The sequence below is a fragment of the Catharus ustulatus genome, chromosome 5 (genome assembly GCF_009819885.2).
Source record: "Catharus ustulatus isolate bCatUst1 chromosome 5, bCatUst1.pri.v2, whole genome shotgun sequence".
Taxonomy (NCBI): Eukaryota; Metazoa; Chordata; class Aves; order Passeriformes; family Turdidae; genus Catharus; species Catharus ustulatus.
In genome coordinates, this window is record NC_046225.1 from 49,597,937 (window position 1) to 49,617,854 (window position 19,918).

The 19,918-nt window shown below is 38.7% G+C and overlaps 1 protein-coding gene across 1 annotated transcript in view; it reads right to left on the reverse strand.

Moving 5' to 3' along the window:
- The window catches only part of ATP10D (ATPase phospholipid transporting 10D (putative)), a 40,883-nt gene that overhangs the window by 9,479 nt on the left and 11,486 nt on the right, over positions 1 to 19,918 (reverse strand). Inside the window, 16 exon segments of the mRNA XM_033059991.1 lie at positions 557 to 866; positions 2,008 to 2,192; positions 3,317 to 3,443; positions 4,012 to 4,118; positions 4,280 to 4,895; positions 6,292 to 6,480; positions 7,131 to 7,366; positions 10,482 to 10,734; positions 10,879 to 10,913; positions 10,916 to 11,005; positions 11,814 to 11,954; positions 12,701 to 12,798; positions 14,011 to 14,105; positions 18,846 to 18,917; positions 18,919 to 19,020; positions 19,022 to 19,052. Coding sequence (XP_032915882.1) covers positions 557 to 866; positions 2,008 to 2,192; positions 3,317 to 3,443; positions 4,012 to 4,118; positions 4,280 to 4,895; positions 6,292 to 6,480; positions 7,131 to 7,366; positions 10,482 to 10,734; positions 10,879 to 10,913; positions 10,916 to 11,005; positions 11,814 to 11,954; positions 12,701 to 12,798; positions 14,011 to 14,105; positions 18,846 to 18,917; positions 18,919 to 19,020; positions 19,022 to 19,052 — 2,687 coding nt within the window.

Sequence of the window (19,918 nt, forward strand, 5' to 3'; positions counted from 1 at the left end):
AAAACTAGCTTTGTTGGCTATCACATTGCTACAGAAGTGGCAGGCAAAGACAAATATCCAACACCTGAGAGTTCAGAGAAATACAATTTTATGGTCAACACTGAAAAACACTAAGCAAAACAGGATTAGTAAGCAGAAGACCTGAATGAACTGAGCTATGTTCTCCAAATAGGTAATAGCTGTTTCTTTTGTCAGAATTTAACTGTCAATGCTGCATCAGAAAATATGGGTGCTTTAAATCACAGCCAGTCATCTCCCCTCTGCCTCCTTATACTGGGGGGTTGTGATGGAAAGAAAAATGCTCTTACTTGCTGCTTTGCATGTTACATAACAATGGTATGACTGATGCTGTTCTGACTGCTTTCTACTGACATAAGTTTATGGACTAAATTCACTACTTCAGAAGACAAACATCATCTTATGTCAGAGACAACTACAATTCAAAGGGTTATCTTGCTCATAAAATAAATTTTGTGACAGACATTAACAAAATACATGAGAGAAGAAACTGGTTTCTACTTCTTTTCAGAGAAAGGAGGATAACCACAAGACTCACCTACAGCTAATGTCATTGCCTTTAGCTTACTTCGTACCAGTTTGACCAGGACACTCTTCTGCAGTGGTGTGGCTTGGCAACATACTACAGCCCGACATTTTTCTGTGAGTTCCAAGAAAGTATTCTGTAGGCTGTCATGAAGCACATGTTCTAAAGTCCTTCCATCAATAACCAGGCCTGCACTGAACCCCTGAGCTTGGGTGGAGGGACTTCCAAAGACATTTCCAAGTTTCTCACTGGCTTTTTTTTTGGCAGAAGCATTCTTCTGGATGCCTTCTAAAATTTTGCTCATTACCAAGGCACAGGCATCCTAATTAAAGACAAGAGAAAGGCATCTTATGAAATACTATTTATACTCTGCCTCCCATTTCAATTCATAAAGTACCTATGGGGAAAAGGCAAAATGCTGTCCTTATATAGTATTTATCTTGAAAGGATCAGATATGAGGCTGAATACCCCTTTAAAATCACAAAGGATGAAGACTGTTGTTAATAAAAGTGTCTGTGATAAACTTTGCTTAAGCAGATTTGCTTGAGTATTGCATTAAGAGAAGACAGAAAAACCTATGCAAGCCAGAAAATCTTCACAGACTAGTGGGAAAAGCAACCATTAAGAATTCTGTAACATAAATACAGCTTTGATGAAACTTTTGTTTCTTTTGTCTGGCATGCAAAGCCAAAAGTGCACTTCATATCACATTACAGGTGAACTGCCATGAATTACTGAAGAACTGGCCTTGTGGAATGTTTTATCTTATCTTATCAGAATCAATCTAAGATGCTCAAAAAGTTCCTGGTATCAATATATGTAAAGCACATGCAACATAGAAGAAAATACATCTTCCTAAGTCTTCTCATCATTTTACTTTGAAATGCAACAGTATCAAATCCTGGTTTTTATTTCTAAGCTCAGTTAGAGGAAGGAAGAGCACTTCTGCAAAAGGGGCTTAGTTCTCACTGTCAAGTAAGACACTACTTTACCAGCAGAGTAAAAGGAAAAGTGTTGGCACAAATCAAACTCCAAGCTTTCCTCAAACACAACTGGACTAAAAATCCTTTATTTTTCCACTTTATTTTCCCCACAGTTACTTGTTGCCACTCTATTTTCTGGGGCATATACAAATTTCATATTTTAAGATACATATAAACAGAGAAAAAAAAATAACAAGAACAATCCCCTAAACCTGAGGCCATGTCAACTCCTTAGTTTACAACAGAGAGAAATAAATAAGTTTATTCAATTAAAATAATTAATCATAATGTAGGGAGCTGTATATAAAGAAATAGATGTTGCATACATAGAAAAGATTTCATATTTTACCTAAAAGAAAGAACAATACCAGAAAGCAAATTTGGTTCCACAAGCAAACAACATTTGCTTTTTTGTACTGTCCTGTAGAATAGCCTTATTGAATTTTTCAGCAGAGAAGAAAATCTACTTTTCTACTCACCCTACTCTGTGATTTAAGAGTGAAGATTCTGTCCTCTGGTTCCAGCAGTTTACAAGCATAGGCAATGTTGACAGCTGTCTCTCTCTTGTCACCTGTCAACATCCATATTTTTATTCCAGCTTTCCGTAATGCCTGTATTGTGTCTGGAACACCCTCCTGCAGGCGATCTTCAATGCCAGTGGCACCTTGATTTAGACAAGCAGAAAGATTTCCAAAACCAAAATGCTCCAAGAGTGACAGGATAAGCTGGCTCCCTGTCTGTACCCACACCCCAAAATAGACATGCTACCATGACATGCATGGAAATTCCTGAAAGCAAGCACCTTGGCAGTATAAAGTAACTTAACCTCCTTATTTTCACTTCCATTTAATGTTAGGGCCAACCCATATCGCTTATTGTCACACCAGACAGATGAGCCTGCAAGACAGTAGGTCTCCAAAGCAGCTTGACTTCTGTTAGCTTTAGTGGCGAAGGGAACCAGTATATCCTTAAAAAGTCAGTTTGAAGCACTACTCTGGCTTCTCTCCAGAAACTGAAGCCAGTAATCCCAGAATTCCTTTAGTATCAAGGTTTATGGCATTTGCACTAAACAGGTATCACACAAAATGAGGGAAAGAGCACTCTTTACACAACAGGATGTGTCCCCCTCCAGCTTCTAGCATGGAGCTGCCTTTACCACCATAGTCAGATCTTTGCACTTTGTTTTCCAAATGTTATTTGATGGGTAGTTCTCTAAAATGATTCTCTCAGACTGCCTGCAGTTTACCTTTCACACACCTACAGCAAACATTTTCTGTTTCATTTCTGCACAGCTGAATGACCTTCAGAGGAATGGGTTCTGCAAAAGCATGCCTGACTTCTTTTCTGCATGTTATTACAGGAGAACACAGCACAAGTACACCTGCTGTGCCATGAATGCAACACTGATAGAAAATAAGCACAGGAGTGGGGTATCTCTGAATATTTGCACAGGCAGGCCTGTGACTTGTTACTATCATTTCATGTGCTTGCTATAATGACATTTACAAACTCTAGTGAAGACAGAAAAATACCCAATAACAACAATAAAAAACCACAAAAAAATTAGTATATTTTTACAAACAACAGGAGAATATTGTCTGTCTTCAGTGTGGTTTACTAGTACAAACTTACCAGTGAGATTTATGAAAATTCAGGAGTGCTGATAAATTCTAAATCTTTAGAAAGCTATGTGTTACACAGATTGAGATTAAAACAGCTCTCTGAAAGCAAATTCCAAATGTGAACATCATAGGCATTTTCCTGGGAGTTACAGTATTTTCTACCTACCAAGCAAAGTTAGTTTGGTCTCAAGCCTCATGGCAGATTCAAGCAGCAGGTCCTCCCTATTGTCAATGCTGGTTTCTGCTAAAAAACGATGATTTAACCACTCTGCATATTCTGCATCACTCATCACCTACACAGAGAGGGAAAACATATGGCATGTATCTATACTGGGCTTTCAACAGTGCATCAAAAGTGTCCTTGTGGTTACTTCTGCTGTCCACATCCAGAACCTACAGGCGCAGCCTCTGGCAGCACATTGCTAACATGTTCCAGGATGTCCATGGATTTAGTACAATGTTCAGAGTGTTAGATTACTTCACCAGGCTACTTATTGGCACCCTGCAGGCTCCTGGGGCTGAAATGAAATGAAACAGGTGCGACAATCTCTGTGTGACAATCCACCCAGGGTAAAATTCACACAAGGAGACCTACTTATGACTCCTAAAGAAAAATCTGGCTATTTGACCATCCCTCTTTTAAAATTAGGATGCTAAGATGTTTGGCATCCTAAACTGACAACAATGGCAATCTAACAGATGTCAGGAATCGATCTGGGTTTTCTTACAAATTTCTCCTAAAAGAACATCAAGATAAACAAAACGTGCCACTAAGAAGAATCTGCTTAGAAGACATGATGACACCACTGAGGCTGGTCACAGACTGCAAACATTCTTCAAAATACATATTAAAAGAAATACCTTCTTAGCAATACACAGAGTGCGCAGTCCTCTTCTGGCATAGTCATCCAAATGCTGCTGAGTTCTCTCTTTAATCTTTACTTCAATTTCAGAATTATTAGTATGCACTATCACACAAAAAGAAGAGAAAGCAAATTAAACATGACGTTTAGGCTAAATTTAGCGGAAAATTTTGAAGGCCTAAATGCATTCTTAAAGTAGCAAAATGTTAAAACATATCATTAAAGAATGACAAGGGTAAGCAAAGAATTACAAGTTCTACAGATACCTTCAGATGCAGTTCTCAGTAAATCCATCATGACTGAGTCTGCTCCTTTTGTGTACACCACCACTTTGTTGGAGATTGGATGCCGGACCACTACTGACATCCTTTTCCGCAGTGAATCAAAAGGCAGGATATGCAAAAGCTGAAATGTCAAAGACCCCAGACCTGCCAAGTCCACAGTTACTTGATCTGGAGTCCTAGACTGTAAAACACATTTATAAGCCCTGGCAGCATGAACCAAGGCAGCTTCGTCTGGACTCTCAGCTTCATAACATAGTTTTGGTACAGGAGATAATTCAACAGATGACACAGCATGGTTGGGTTCACCACCAGTAGCTATATTCACTAGATGTAGCTCTCCAGGCACTTGAGAATTTTCTGGGCTGTCCGTGTTCTGATGTACAGAAACCCTTTGAGCAGGTCCATCCAAAGTAGGTGAAGCCAATTTCATCCTAAAAATAGACAGTTTTCTCACAAAACTATTGGGGCTTTCTGATGATGACTCTTTTACACTTGGAAGTGGGGATGAACTTAGTCTCCAGACTGAAAACCTCTGGAACATTTGCCTGATTTCCTCAAGTGATTTAATAGGCATCCTACTCAGCGAAGAGAGTCTCATCTGGAACAGAATAGTTAGAGAAATTATTTATGTTAAATTCTTTCTATTTTATTTTATTAAGGAAGGGCACCATACAAAGTAGGTATGTTTCATAATGAAAGTAGTAAAATTAAAATCTACCATGGGTTTGACTGCTTGTATTAAAGATCACCAGCTCAAGTAAACATGAAACCAAATTACTACAGTAAACAACCTCTATAAGCTTCAGATCTGAAAACTGGATGTGTTTCAAGTTGCTCCTCCCAGTCTAACTACCTGGAGATCATCTACCCTGCTGACAAGTTAGTCAGATGTATTACTCTCAAAAAACCAAGATTCTCATCTGTATATTTTAATCCATCCTATTTAAGGAATAGGTAACCATTGACTATGAAGTCATCTGCCTCATCCCCACATGGATCTTTAGGCTGCCTACTACACATTCTGGAAATGCTTGAAAGCACACTAAAATACCAGGTTTATTTATACATAGGGGGTAATTAATACCCCACAGGATATGTTTTGTGAGTATCTCTAGATATGGTTTACTACCTATAAAGACAACAAAATTTAGTTCTGCACATGTCACTAATTGATTTTTTCCAAACACAAAGTCAATGAGTGTAAATCACTAGATAATGCTGGAAAGAAATCAAAGTTGAACTTGGGAATTATCCTGCAACATGGTCAAAACTGGCAAAAAATGGGGTTATGAAAATCCCACACTGAGAAAACCCAACATATTTGGAAATAAAATCAGTACTATTTTTAAAAGAAAGTTAGGTCATGTCCACTGAAAACAACAAGTGGTCATCCAAGCTACTAAACCAGGGCAGCCTACTAAACGCATTGTTAATTTGTGGTGAGAAAACTTTATGCCATACTGCAAAGCAATTCTTTTTCAGACTAATGTACATATAAAACTTCATCTTCCATACTTTTGCTGAATCTCTATTTGAATAGTCAAAGAACAGGTAAGAGCATTCTCAGTTTCAATATTCTATGGACCTTCAGTGATTATTCTCATTTTTCAGCCCACAATAACCTATTTGTGAAGATAACCTGAGTGTCAATGTATTCTTATAGGAAGTTATACCTGTTCCTAAAAAAAACCATAGCTAGAATATAGAAAAAACTTATAACAGCAATCTAATGTCCAAATTTGTCTTGTAAAAGTTAAAAACTGTCACAGAAACAAAAAGACTGAAGCCAATTTTTCAGCATTATTTTATTCATTACCTCATTGCACTCCATGGTTTTACAGTAATTCCCTTCTTTCTAATAAGACAAACTAGCAGAGGTGAAAAGGATAATTTTTAAAATGTCAGTTAATTGCATTTTTCTTTCTGAAACTGAACCAAAAGGAGATCATCTAGTTGCAAATATGGCCAAATAGTGAAACGCAAAGCCTTCTTACCTTCTGACGTGGCTGATTGGGGCCTGAAACTACAACAGTATTACAGATTGCCAGAGCAAGAAAGAAGTCAGTGATATACATTGTCTCCAAAGATAACTTGCTGCTAGCTTCTTCTGATTGTTGATAGGAATTAAAAGAAATTTGACTGAACTTCTCCAGCAGCTGTGCGTCTGGTACAACATCTGTTTCCTATCAAGAAATGAACAAATCTGTCCATCAGGTTATAAACTAAGTCTTTGGAGATTAAATCAGTTACACATGATCGATGTGTAGAAGCTCATACAACTTCCCTCCTGTGCTGAGTTGGTTATACCAGAAAACAGGAACACTGGCATCTTCACTGCCTTATCCTAGTCCATTGAAAACAGCAAACTTCCTGCCCAAAGAGGTAAACACTAAAGGCTTAGCTAATAGCCTTAGACACTTCAACACAGATTAAGTAAGATGAATGGCATTTAGACACCTTCAGGTAAAGAAGCAGAGTTCTTTGTTCTCATAACTGCAAATAAGTATTGGCCATATAGATATTTCCTATTAAAAACAAACGAAAATGCTAGAAACCTCTTAAAATAAAAAACCAAATTGTTATTAAATTGGTGATTTCATTTGAAGTGATCATGGATGCAGAGCAGCAAGAGTCAAAGTACACCTTCATGAACCAAAACATGTCTGCAATGTCAGCTGTAAATAGCATGCAGCCAAGCCAACATGAGACATTTGATTTTGGTGGAAGAAAGGATTTCTTAAATGACAACCAATCTGATCAAATGGGAGTAAGAAGAGATACTCTCATGAGTTAATTCAGAAATTCAACATCAAACCCAACAGCTTCTACTTACAATGGGACTGTTGAAGGCCATGTGTCCTGAGTGGGGAATATCACCTGCTTCATCTTGTCTTTTGAATGCAGAGTAACTACCAGACAACTGATTCAAAGACTCTCTGTTCAAAGGTTCACACACAGCTCTGCCGTTGTGTCCCTGACATTTTGATGTAGGGGTTGAAGAGCCACACTGACAATCAACTGAATCCTCATCCTCTGAATCCATCTCTTGATAGGCTTCCAACCTCTTTGCTAAGGAAAGGGAAACAAAATTATTGTTCCATGAGCAAAAAGAAACACGGTCAAAATACCACCTAAAGTAAGGAATTAGTTATATAATTAAGAATAATCCACCATTTATGAAAAATCAAACCTGTACCGAGCCACCACACTCTCTTCCTGTTTGAGTAGCATTCTACTGGATTCAATCCAAGAACAAGAATGATCAGAGTTCTACATAACATGAATCACATGGATACAGTAAAATAAGCTGGAGTTGCACAACCTCCAGAAGGGCACACTGACGGGAACCAAATGCATGTTCAAGTGCAGGGAAACTGCACAGAGATAGGAAATAGCCTATTTTCTGTGCACACTATGGCTATCAGAAGACACGATGGCTCCACGTTGTGGCAAGATGGACTCAGGCTAGGTATGAACAAAAACAAAGACAGTGAGACATATTCGAATGGAATGCCTGAGAAAGCAATGAATAGGACTTACTGGAAGTCTTGAAGAAATAAAACAAAGAATTTCATAAAGAATAATAGGAACAATTCTGCTTTAGGCCAGAAAAATGGGACCAGACTTCCTGATGAGTCTTCTAGCCATTATGTTATATCAGGACTGTATGTCAGGGGTTTGATAAATGCAGCTGGCTAGCAGGAACTCATTCAAACTGTGTTTATTGTCTCAGTACTGGACACCCCCTAGCAAAAAAGATACACATTTTCTGAGTTTTTCATTGAAAAGCAAGTTTCAATAATCCAACTTTGTCTGGACATGTATAACACCTTTGTGCCAGAGGTGTAAATGCAATTCTGCTCCTCCCCACAAATCAATGGTGTAAAGAACCTCTGTAGCAAATGGAAACACTCTTATGCTATGATGTGCTTGATTAAGAACATATCCAAGTATTTGCACTGGAGTTCTGAGAGTGTTTTACCACATGCCAGAAGTTGAAATCTCTGGAAAGCAATGGAACTATGTACATTATTCAGCTTTCAAGTTCTACCTCTCATTATGAAAACAGCATTCCATGAGCATACACTAGCATACACCAGTACTTCAGTGTCTAAAATCCAGACAACATGGAAAAACTGTTCTGTGAGCTGTGTGTTGCCTATTTATTTCATTAAAGTCTGCATACAACCAATGGCATCCTAGCAAAAAACCAACGTTAGCATGCATTGCAGACATGTCCATCAACACCACTAATTCCCTATTTCTTTATTTCAGGTGGTACCAACTGTACAGTAAAGAAGTGAAAAGCGGGATATCATTCTGTTTTATGCAAATAGAAAACCTATCCACAGGTCAGTCCCCAAATCTGTTGCTCTAAATGAGATGGAAATAGGTTTATGTCATTTCAGAGTCCTGTATTTTCTACTGTCTTCTCTTTCTGCAACACAAATGAAAGAAACCTGTCCTCCATCCTGCTATTCTGATGAGTCCAAGGAAACAGAGTGACCAGAGCTTATACCTACTTTGGCAGGCCATCTTCCTCATATCAACATGAAACTAGTAACATAGCTCTTTCAAAAAAAAGAGGTAAGTGGGAACATAACACAACATAACATAACATAGTATAGCATAGCACAGCATAGCATAGCATAGCATAGCATAGCATAGCATAACATAACATAGCATAGCATAGCATAACATAACATAACGTAACACCTCTCCACAACTACCAAATACAAAATCTGACATGAGGCATTGATACCCTTCCCCAGAAAGCAACACCAATGACTTAGTATGTGTTTGTAGAGGCAGGTTTGGACAACACATGCCCATTCTGCTCTGCTTCCAGGCTGTTGAGAAGCTGCATGCTTTGTCTGAAGTAACATGTGGCATCTCTTACAACACCACACTGCTCTACTGCCATGGTCCAAGATGCACACATCAATTTAGACAGAACACTGTCTGGGGGCATCTCTATGGAGGATTATACTGAATCACAGGCATCCCTTTATCCCTTTACCCTGAGAAATACAGATATAAACACATAAATATATTATCAGATTAGGCAGCTTCTATGCAAAAGACTGCACTGTGCTGCACTGCAACTCTTACCATATGTAGCAGGAGCCTTGCAAACAGCAGCTCTATGCATCTAAACAAATATAAACCAGGGTTCAATGTTTTTCAAACATTTTCAGGACTCATCTAATTTCTAATTTTTAGGAAAAAATGCATGTTTACCCTGCAGGAAAAAAACAGGGCAAAGGAGGAAGTAATTATGTACATAATTAACATACTAATAATTTTGGAAGATAACCTTATGTGAACTACTAGCAGAAGTATGTGGAGGCATACTTTCCCTGGTACACTGACACCTGAATCAGCCACATTCACACTACTCTTTGGCTTTTCTGAACGCTTTCCTTGCTGTACGAAATGCTCTGAAAATATAATGTGCTTTTTATATAAGTTGTTCATTCTTCAAGTTCAAAACTCAGACATGTTTTCTCACTTTGCTGTTGTCATCCTTCCCAGTACAGTTATGCAAAGCCAAAGAAGCATCTGGGAACCCTCAATTTTCTCTTGTGTCTGGAGCTCTATCATCTCCCAGCTCCCAGAAGACTTCAAGTTGGCTCTCATGAAATACATAATGAAAGACCGTACACTTTTAGGCAATAAGATTAATTAACTATTCATTAACACTGCTTTTTGGCTAATAATAAGCAGCTGTGTAAGATCTAAGTAAGAATGCAACAGTAATTTTCAATGAAGGTACTTACCTTTGCAGCACTACCACACACGGACACACATCTGATTGACTTGTACCTTAAAATTACTGTAAAATAATGTATTAATGCTGTTAAGCATGTGTGTAATTTGGGTTACCATATCCTCACGAGCAGAACTATGTCAAAGTGGAGTCTTAACATATACTGCATAAAGGTGATACACTGCTAGGACAGTCAACAGGATGTTTAAATCTTAAAATGCTAGGTTAGCATTGATACTCTAGTTGGAGGAAAAAAAAAGAAAAGAGTAGACAGGCAATTTTCCAATGTTCTGGGTTCAGAATATTCCATGGAGAGAAGCAAAACAGAGTAGGTATAACTTCTTCCATAATTTAGTTCATGGTATCAAATACATTGGAAAAATGATCCAGGTGAACAAAGGTTTAGTGTCTTACCATTTTCCTCATGGCAATACTCTTGTCCTGCAATGCTGCATCTCCGAAAAACCATCTTATTTTCAGTGAGGGTTCCAGTCTTGTCAGAGAAAATATACTGAATCTGGCCAAGGTCTTCAGCAATATTTAGTGCTCGACACTGAATGGTTGAGTCTGTTTTCTCATGGTAAAAATCAATGTCATTCTGTATTAAATAAATTTGTCCCAATTTGACAATTTCAATTGAAACATAGAGAGAAACAGGGATCAAGACCTATCAAAATAAAACATAGGGATTAAATAAAACTGAAGTCTTTAGCCAGTTACAAATATGAAGTAGCTCTACTGAAGCTGAAGAGTTACTTCAAGGGTACAAGTGAGATCAGAATATGACTCACGTTCAAAGCAGACCAGTTACCTGCAATAGAATTATCATCGTCCAGAACATATAAAGCCTGCTAATGTTGGAGGACTCAATTTCCCATCTGATCTGGGGATGTTAAAAAAAGGTATTTCCGAATACCTATTTAACCAAATTCCATGACCTTGAAAACAAGAACAAGATAAAGTCAATCAGTTTGTAAAGTGTACCACGGCTCAGGGTTATTGTGTTAGTTGTTACACTCCACAGTTCTTTCTAAGCTTTTAAACTACAGTTTCATCTCTTGGGCTTTTTTCCCAACAGGAGTCCCAAGTATCAATACATACATGAATAAACACCTTCATGCATTCTATCAACAGCTTCTACACAACATATCTCAGAAGTAAAAAATATTAACTACACTTCACAAACAGTTTTTCCCTACAAAAAACCCCTCTGGCAATTAATTTTGTTATCCTTGCTTGTCCAGGATTTAGTCCACTAGTGAACACATCATCATGTCATCATTTTAAAGTGTAATCTGAAGAAGTTTTATTAAACATATTTTTAACTTATTTTAAACACCTTTATGATCTGTCAGAAAAGTTTGTCTGTTTGTATTTACTCAAGCTAATAACTTGATCAACCCCTAAAACATCAAATCAGTACAACTCTAGTCACACGAGGTCTCTCACTCAATGTGTACATGCATCTCAATTACCTGAAAAATCCTAAGAGAAAGTAGGACTTTTGCAGAAAAAAGATAAATCAAATGGAGAAACAGCCTCCAAACCCAAAAACTCACACCAGGAACACACTTTTTAATCACACTCCAGATCAAACATGACAACATGAACTTAAATCTCACAGCACTCCCAACTTTCAGGAAATTATACATGGATGAAGACTGACAAAATCAATCAGCCCCAAAATAAAAACACTAATTAGGCTGAGAGAGGAAAATAGCAGGAATCTGAGCAATTCTCACTTACCTATTGCACCAGTTAAACACATCAAAAGTAGAAGTAGAACACACCAAAGAATATCAGCGTTCACTTTTCTTTCCAATTTACTGCGCTTGTAATGAGGGCCACTGTTATTCAGCATAGCTTTGGTTTCATGACCTGCAACCAAAAAGGAAGTTGAAATTCTCTAATAACAGGTATTACAACTGCAAGTGCTTTATATTTCTAAAGCTTTGGGAAACAGAATATTACTATTAACTAATATTTGAACAGCCATTATAAACATGAACAAATTAGATTCTCCTACAATACATGAATTCTGTCCAAAAGAAAACTGAACAAGTTAAATCAATATCTGTCATGTATACATTAACTTTTATTACCTTACATTAACTGTCATTAACATTCTTTCCTACAGAAACAACATAATTCTTGACCCTTCCATATTATTTCTAACATTTTCTATAAAATCTAACACCAGTGTTACAACTATCTGTCTGGATACATCATGTTGATTAGTGTTTTTACATTGTCCTTTCTACAAATTGTAGAGCAGAACTAGAACAGCACTAGCTTCAGGTTGGGTTAAGAAAAAAATCCTAAGCAAGTCATGCATTTCCATGTTCATTTCAAAATCTCAGTTTACCATTGCAACTAACAAGCTTGAGGACCAGGACCTGCTCACCCACAACAGATCCACCCTTCCAGGAATAATCACGGGTATCAGATTTTTACTGTTAAAACAGAAACAAACTTTACCCAGATATGCATTCATAATATTCCTAGCTACAGCTGAATTCAAGCTTTTACTCTCCCAATTCCCCTCTGTACAATACTGTTTCTTAGGGCCCACAACTATCTTGTTTGCAAGGCAGTCTGTGAAAGCCAGGGCAGTTCCACTAACCTGCATATACCCACTATGCCTACCACAGCTTCTGTGTTTCTTACTGTGCATCCTCGGAGCAGCAAGTTTTTCCTTGCTGAGACCCACTCGATCATGTTTGAATGCTCACTACAAAAAAAAAGCACATCATGTAGGCTGTAGACTCCAACAATTACCAATCAGGCTTTGCAAAAAAAACATTAGGAACAGATTTCCCAAAGAAGCTGCAAGTCATTGACTGCCATCCTGACATTTCTGGTCGGACTTTTCAAATTAATGGAGTGACACGAAAGCAGATGTTCCCTGAAAATCCAAGCATGTAGGCACTGCATTACAATTTTTTTTTCATTTAAAAGCCTAGCACTTGCCATCTGGCTTATGAGAAGTAGGGAACACTACTGAAAAGAGATCCAAGACAAAAACTGGAAATCTGAAACCCTATCCTATTTGGATTGTCAGCATCAGAAATTACTTGAAATAAATATAAAATTCTCATCTTAAATATACTGTGAGCACCATCACTCCTGTGGTATACTTTCAGTGCAGCTAGGTTCACTCCTTATCAAGGTGCATCCCCAGAGACTAAGATTTATACGCATTTCTTTTCATTCTCAAATATCTAATGTGTCAGTGTGCAAAGGGAAGAATACAGACATTCTAACTCCCAAAACCTGAAAAGAGGTCACCCCATAAAACAGTATTTTGTTTTCTTATTATCTATAGAAAGTTCATAAATCTGTAAGAATCACAGAGAATCACTAGAACAGCTGGGGCTGGAAGGGACCTTAAAGATCATCTAGCCCCTTAAGGTCCTTCCAACCCTAACCATGAAGGAAACCCCTAATAAAAATCCCAGCCTGAAAACATAAAGCCAGAGTAAAGAAAAGACACAGACAGGCACACTGGTCAAAAGGACTTTGATCAATTGACTGAAGGTTACACAAAACAAATCAGAGTAGGAAAGGAAGCCAGTCCTTCCGATTTCCAATTCTAAGCAATGCAGCGTGCCCAGTAGGCCATGGTCCTGGACCAAATACTGTAGATACTGTATGTTATGAAGAGCAGATTTAAAACAGCTATTTCAGGCATGAAATACACAATTGCCAAAACAGCCTGAACTAAGATGTTGAAAATATTTAATACAACATAAAAAGCATCAGTGCCCCATCTGCTGCCTCAGAAAACCCTTCTGGAGCTCTGTCTGTTGTGCTGCACTCAGAAACACAGTGGTGCAAACTGACTTCTATCCATATTGTTATTTCTTAAAGCAAACATTACAAAATCTCTGAAAATTAGTAAGAATGCCATAGCTAATGATAATAGCTTAAAGAGATACCAAACCTACTTACACAAAGCCCCGGAGAACGACTGAGGTCATTGTTAGGACTTTCACACTCTATTCTACTGGAAAATTCTTCCGGATCAATTTCAGAGACCTAAAACCATGGGAAGGAAAAAAACCCAAAGAACTCAGACAAAATGTGACAGAACTTAAAAACATCATAAATTCCGAGGTTCAGATACTACTATCTAACAATTTAGCCTCTAAACTGTAGGTTGCTGGTGGTGTTGATGGTCTCCTATCCAGTCCAAATCAGATTTATACACCACAGGACTTCCTTGTAAATATAAAACACTGTCAAATATCACTTGAATTGCTGATATTTTGAGAACACTAGAGAGGAAAAAAATGGGTGGAAGAATGAGGAGGAAGAAAAAAATGCAAAAGCAGTAAGAACATCTGAAAGGCAGAGATTTCCCATAGATTTTTAAAATTATACAAAAAAAAAAGGAGACGCTGTCTTCTCTGCATGCAGGATTTCTTGCAAACAGATTTTTTTTTTCCAATTGTATGACCAGGATGGTTTCTGTTGCTAACACAAAGAGCAGGCAGAACTTTGCAATGATATTTGAGACTTACAAGTACCAGAGAAAGGGCTGTTATGAAAGATCAGAAGTACATGTTGCAAATGAAGAGCAGGTGAGCACTTCAGTGAAAAGTCTAGTGAAACAAATCTCCTGTATTAATAAGAATGAAACATGACAAGAAGTAAGAGAAAAGCCAAAAGGCCTTATCTTTGGAATTACCTGCTATTGCAATTTAATTTCAATTAATGGCATATGAGTATGCTTCTAGTCTCTAGTATAACACAGGCTTGCCTCTGGTATAAACTGAGTCACTTCCAAGAGCACCGGTCACTAACTCTTTGAAAAGTAATTTGTTCTACTCTTTAAAAAAACACCCCAATGACCAATTAAGGTTTCAAACTCACAAGCGTAATTTCTCTAATTCACAGGTGTTACTAAATGTATCTTAGACATAATTATAGGTCCCTGAGAAGGCTATACTCCATCAACTGGATGACTTCACACTGGCACAATAGCAAAGGTGAGCTTAAAACACAACCCTGTAAGTTGAATTTGAAACTTGGAAGACATCATATTGTTAACAAGTACTTTCTTAGCTTGATTAAAATACTTTTTTTGCTATGTTTTGCTGTATTGATGTGTTGCACTGTATTAACCCAAAGTCAATATGAACACAGCCTTTGACATACAGATCATTCAGTCTCTTTGCAAATTTAGTTGACTGTGAAAGACCCGTCTCCACTGACCTGTCTCACGTTAATTTGCACTCGAGGTAAAACATTTCTGTAAAATGTTAGACAGAATACTTGATTGATGCTTTTCATTAATTTTGTACTGTACAATGATTACCCAAATAAGAACTACTCTCAAAGTGAAACAGTCAAAGCAGTAAATTCTTCTCCTCTACTGTCTGGAAACATCTAAATATATATTGGTGGTGGAGCTTCTTGTAATAAACCTTGAAACAGCAAGCACTGAAACTCTGGGTATAATCTATAGTGGACACAGCTGTCTACACTCTGCCAGCATAAAAGAGAGGCTACAAAAACTATGTCCAAAAGCAGGTATCTTGATATCGACACTCAGATCTTCCTGGACTATATGTTTATTTTCTGTATTTTTCTCATCATAATCATAATTTTGGCAAAGCAAATACTGAGAGTAGAAGCATTTTGTACATTATTTCTTGAGAAGTTTCCCTATGTTTCCTGGTACAAAAAGAAATTATTTAAATTTTGGCAGAATTTGAATTACTTGGATTTTGTGTAAAGGTCCCTAAAGAAGGGAAACAATAAAGATGGAAACTGAGTAAGGGAGCTGGGAATGATAGGCTCTACATCAGACACTCACCAAAATGGGGAAATGCAGATTCCCAAGGCCAAGCCTGCTTGCTTTGGTTGTGCTGTGTTCCTGACACATACACCATTTGATAAGAGCATGGGAATGGAGTGGGTGTACAGCTAAGGTGGAAGAGGAGAGCTAGGAATGCCTTTGATCAGCTTGGCTTAGGCTTCCCGGAAGAAAAGAATGGCAAACAGCACTTTCCACTAGCTTTGAGGATGCTGCAGCCAGGACTGGAGTCAGGACACTGACTCTGCAGGTTGAGAAGGAACCAACTGCTGCAGTTCCTTGATATCTCTTCTAATAGGAAACATTCACTGTTCACAGTTTTAGTGCTAATGGCATATTAGCTTCTTCACTCCCGTGAACCTGTGCATGGTTCAGCTTCACATGAGGGGTACAAAGAAAAGGAGATTAAACCCCTCTTAAGAGGAATCAACATTTGAGTGTCTTGAAAGCAGCAGAGCAATGTCAGCTAGTTCTCAAAATAGTTCATCGTCCTCATGAAGTCGGTCCTCATTTGTTTCGTGTATTTACCTTTGAATGCCAAGAAGGTTGGAAACACTGCGTTCTATGTTTCATTCATTACCCACTGCTATGTAAGAAGCCCCAACTCACAGTAATTTCACAACCATAAGGCGCACCGGATTATAAGGCGCACCTCCAGGAGTCCGCAAATTTCACAATATTGTACATTATATAAGGTGCAATGGACTACAAGGTGCACTTTTTTTTTGCAGCGAGGAGCTGCGCCGCGTGCAACAAAGTAACAAATTAGTAACAAATCGTGTGATCGCAGGGTTTACTGGCAGGGGCTCAATTTGCAAACATTTTTCACAGATTGGCATAGCCTTTAAACGTAGCCCCAGGCACCCTCCCCGTGCCGCCGCCTCAGCACTCCCACCTGCTCACGGATGGCGAGGCGAGGCGCAGCTCAGAGAGGCCGCGGCTCGCGGTGGTCCCGGGTGGCCTCGGGACTGCCCCCCGGTCCGGGGCAGCTCGGGGCAGCCCAGGGTTTCCGTGGCGTGGCCGCAGCTTGCACTTCCGTGTTGGCTCAGGGTGACTGCAGCTTGTGGCTTCTGTGGCTGCTGGCTCCGTCCCTCTGTGCATGGCTCCTGCCGGGCCGGGGCTGCTGGCTCCCTCCCTCTGCGCACGGTTCCTGCAGGGCTGGGGCCCGCCGGCTCCCTGCATCCCCTCGTGGCTCCTGCCGGGCCGGGGCCGCCGGCTCCCTGCCCCTCCGCATGGCTCCTGCTGGGCCGGGGCCGCCCGCTTCGGCCCCCCCTCACGGCTTGGTGCTCCCATGATGCCACCCCCCCTCGTGGTTCCTACTTCTGGGTTGGAAAATTTTTACAACTTTTTCCATATATAAGTCACACCAGACTGTAAGTCGCACTTCCGGATTCGGGCCAAAATTTTGGTCAAAAGGGTGCACCTTATAGTCGTGAAATTACTGTACTCTCCTAATTTCTTTCCTGTTGTCATTAAGCACTGAAAAATAATTTAAAAAATCACTATGAGAGTTCAGTTCCTGCCTCTTGTCTTCATTTTGCCTTGCCTTCTCTTAAAGGAATCCCACAGGCATGAACAGGTGCCCCATGGATAAATGTTTGCATTGTGTTTTCTACTTGCTCAGTCACAAAGAAGCAAGGACATAACAACCTTGCAAATAGGTTAAGGTTCTGTAGTTCTTGTCTTCATATATTCTTTAATTTGGTGTTGTTTATTTCTTTTCTTCTGAGGTTAAGAAGTGGGAGAGGTCAGGCAGTCAACCCCTTACATAGCACTGCCAGTTTTACTCAGCCTGAGTTTATAAGGGCAAACTCCCAGGCTAGAGCCCAGCTGGAAGTGGACTCAAGGTCTGTGAAACAGACCATGGCAGTACATTCAGAAACCAAGCAATCCTGACAAGATTCTACAATAACTATATATATTTTTTTCCTATTTGATGACAAAAATGAATGAAAATCTTGAATGATGAAGGAATTGACACATTTTTTGGACAGTATGACTTTTCCTAGAAGTTCTCAGAAAATAAAGAAATCAGCCTCTTTCTTGAGTGGGACTCACACCTTGGTAGCAGGAGCTGGTATGGGAACTGGGCCTCGGTCTGCTGTAAGCCTGAAGAACCACTGGAATTTTGGTTTTGTGTAATAATATGTGTATGCAGTCCTTCCTGCCTTGTTGTTTTAAGATTAAATCAATCAATAAAAAAAAAACAGAAGTAAAAATAAGAATAAGCATGTGACAGCTTTATTCATGGATAGCACATCACACCTTTGGTATTATCATAACCACTAAATAATGGCACTCAGAGACAACTTCTCCTTACTTTCTCACCACTGCTGTAAATTCAGAGGCAGTTCAGTTAATTTTAGCTCCAAAGGACTAAACAGTCTGTTCTTATGGACAACACTAAAGCTCCTTGCTGTTGTTTTAAGCATGGTGTTTCAGCAGTAGAGCTGAAGACTACAGAAATGTCAGGATTCTTTAATCTTTTAATATTGTCTTTTTTGTGCCAGCGTCAGCATTTTGGCTGCTATGTACAATATTAAAGTATTGTGTGGGAGTAACAAAGCATTTGCAATGTGAAGAAACAGTGAAAAAGATATTCTCTCTAGGTCTTTATATAGCACTGAAGTACCATCTAAAAAAACTCCAATTTCTCACCCATGACATGTTATGTACTGTAAGTAACTACTTGAGCCTTACCTGAATTATTAATTTCATTGGTTTTCCTTCCTTGAAATATATCTGTCTTTCTCTGGGTTATGTGAACATGCAAAGATCTGCTTCAAAACCACTGAAGCAACAAATTAGAACTGTGTTACCTAGTACCTTGATTTTCAGATGGAGATTGCTGAGCTACCATGAATTAGGTAGACTAGAGGGCTGAGTTGTTTGGATTTTTTTTAGTTCACCACCTGTCATATCAGCTTTCTTATACCACTAGAAAGCACAATTCTCACCTTCTCTGAAAATCCTCTCACCACCTGTCTCTGCTTTAGATTGGTTTCTCCATCAAGGCCTGCAGTTTCAATTGTAACAGATCCCATCCGGGTCACTCGAATATAACAGCACCATGTCAGCAGGAATGATTTCATTACGTGAAAGACGGACAAAATCCCCAACACTGACATTTTTTCCAGCACTCATCTATGTATTTCTTCTCTTTCCTGGAACACATAGAAGAACAGTGATTTTTTGACAAATGAATAAGCTGAAACAGAAAAACCTACAGGTTCTATTTGTGACAGTTACTACAACACACCAAAAATGACATTTTAAAAAATATTTGTTTACCCACACAGAAACAGAGCATGCAAGAAAGAAAAAAACCCAAACATTCACTGCACTTCCTTTTATCTTTGTTATCTTTATTTTACATCTTGGAATACCCTTTTATGATAGGTATAAAAGAAAAATAATTATGTTGGTAGCACTGATATATACTTAGAGAAGTTTTTTGATGGTTAATTTAGAGTATGACCTGTTTGCATTCCTGTCTTTTTATTACTCGTGATTATAACTGCTTAGCAGACTCACCACTATCAGACTCCCTGCCTGACTTGCACCCACAGCGTACAACATTGCAGTCCTGCATGGTGGAACAAGTGCTAACACTTGTATCGAACTGTGTGATGCACTCAAGTGGAAAACTATCTTTTTCTATTTGGGGAAATGGTATCATACTATGAGTACAATGTGATGCCATTAACGAGCAATAAACCAGCAGTCTTTCCATTTCCATGAAGCCATTTTAGAGGAATTAAAAATACACCTATCAAAACAAACACTATGCACAACAATGCTTAACTAGTCAAAGTACCTTGCTTAATACAGTACAAACACATGCATGAACTCATTTGCCTCAAAGCAAAAATTGTTTTGGTAGATTTTACACTAATTTGATAACCATTTAACAAAACTGGTGATCGAGTCTCAAGTACAGTAATTTCACGACCATAAGGTGCACCGAACTATAAGGCGCACCCCCTGGGAGTCGGCAAAATTCGCAACTTTGTAGATCATATAAGGTGCA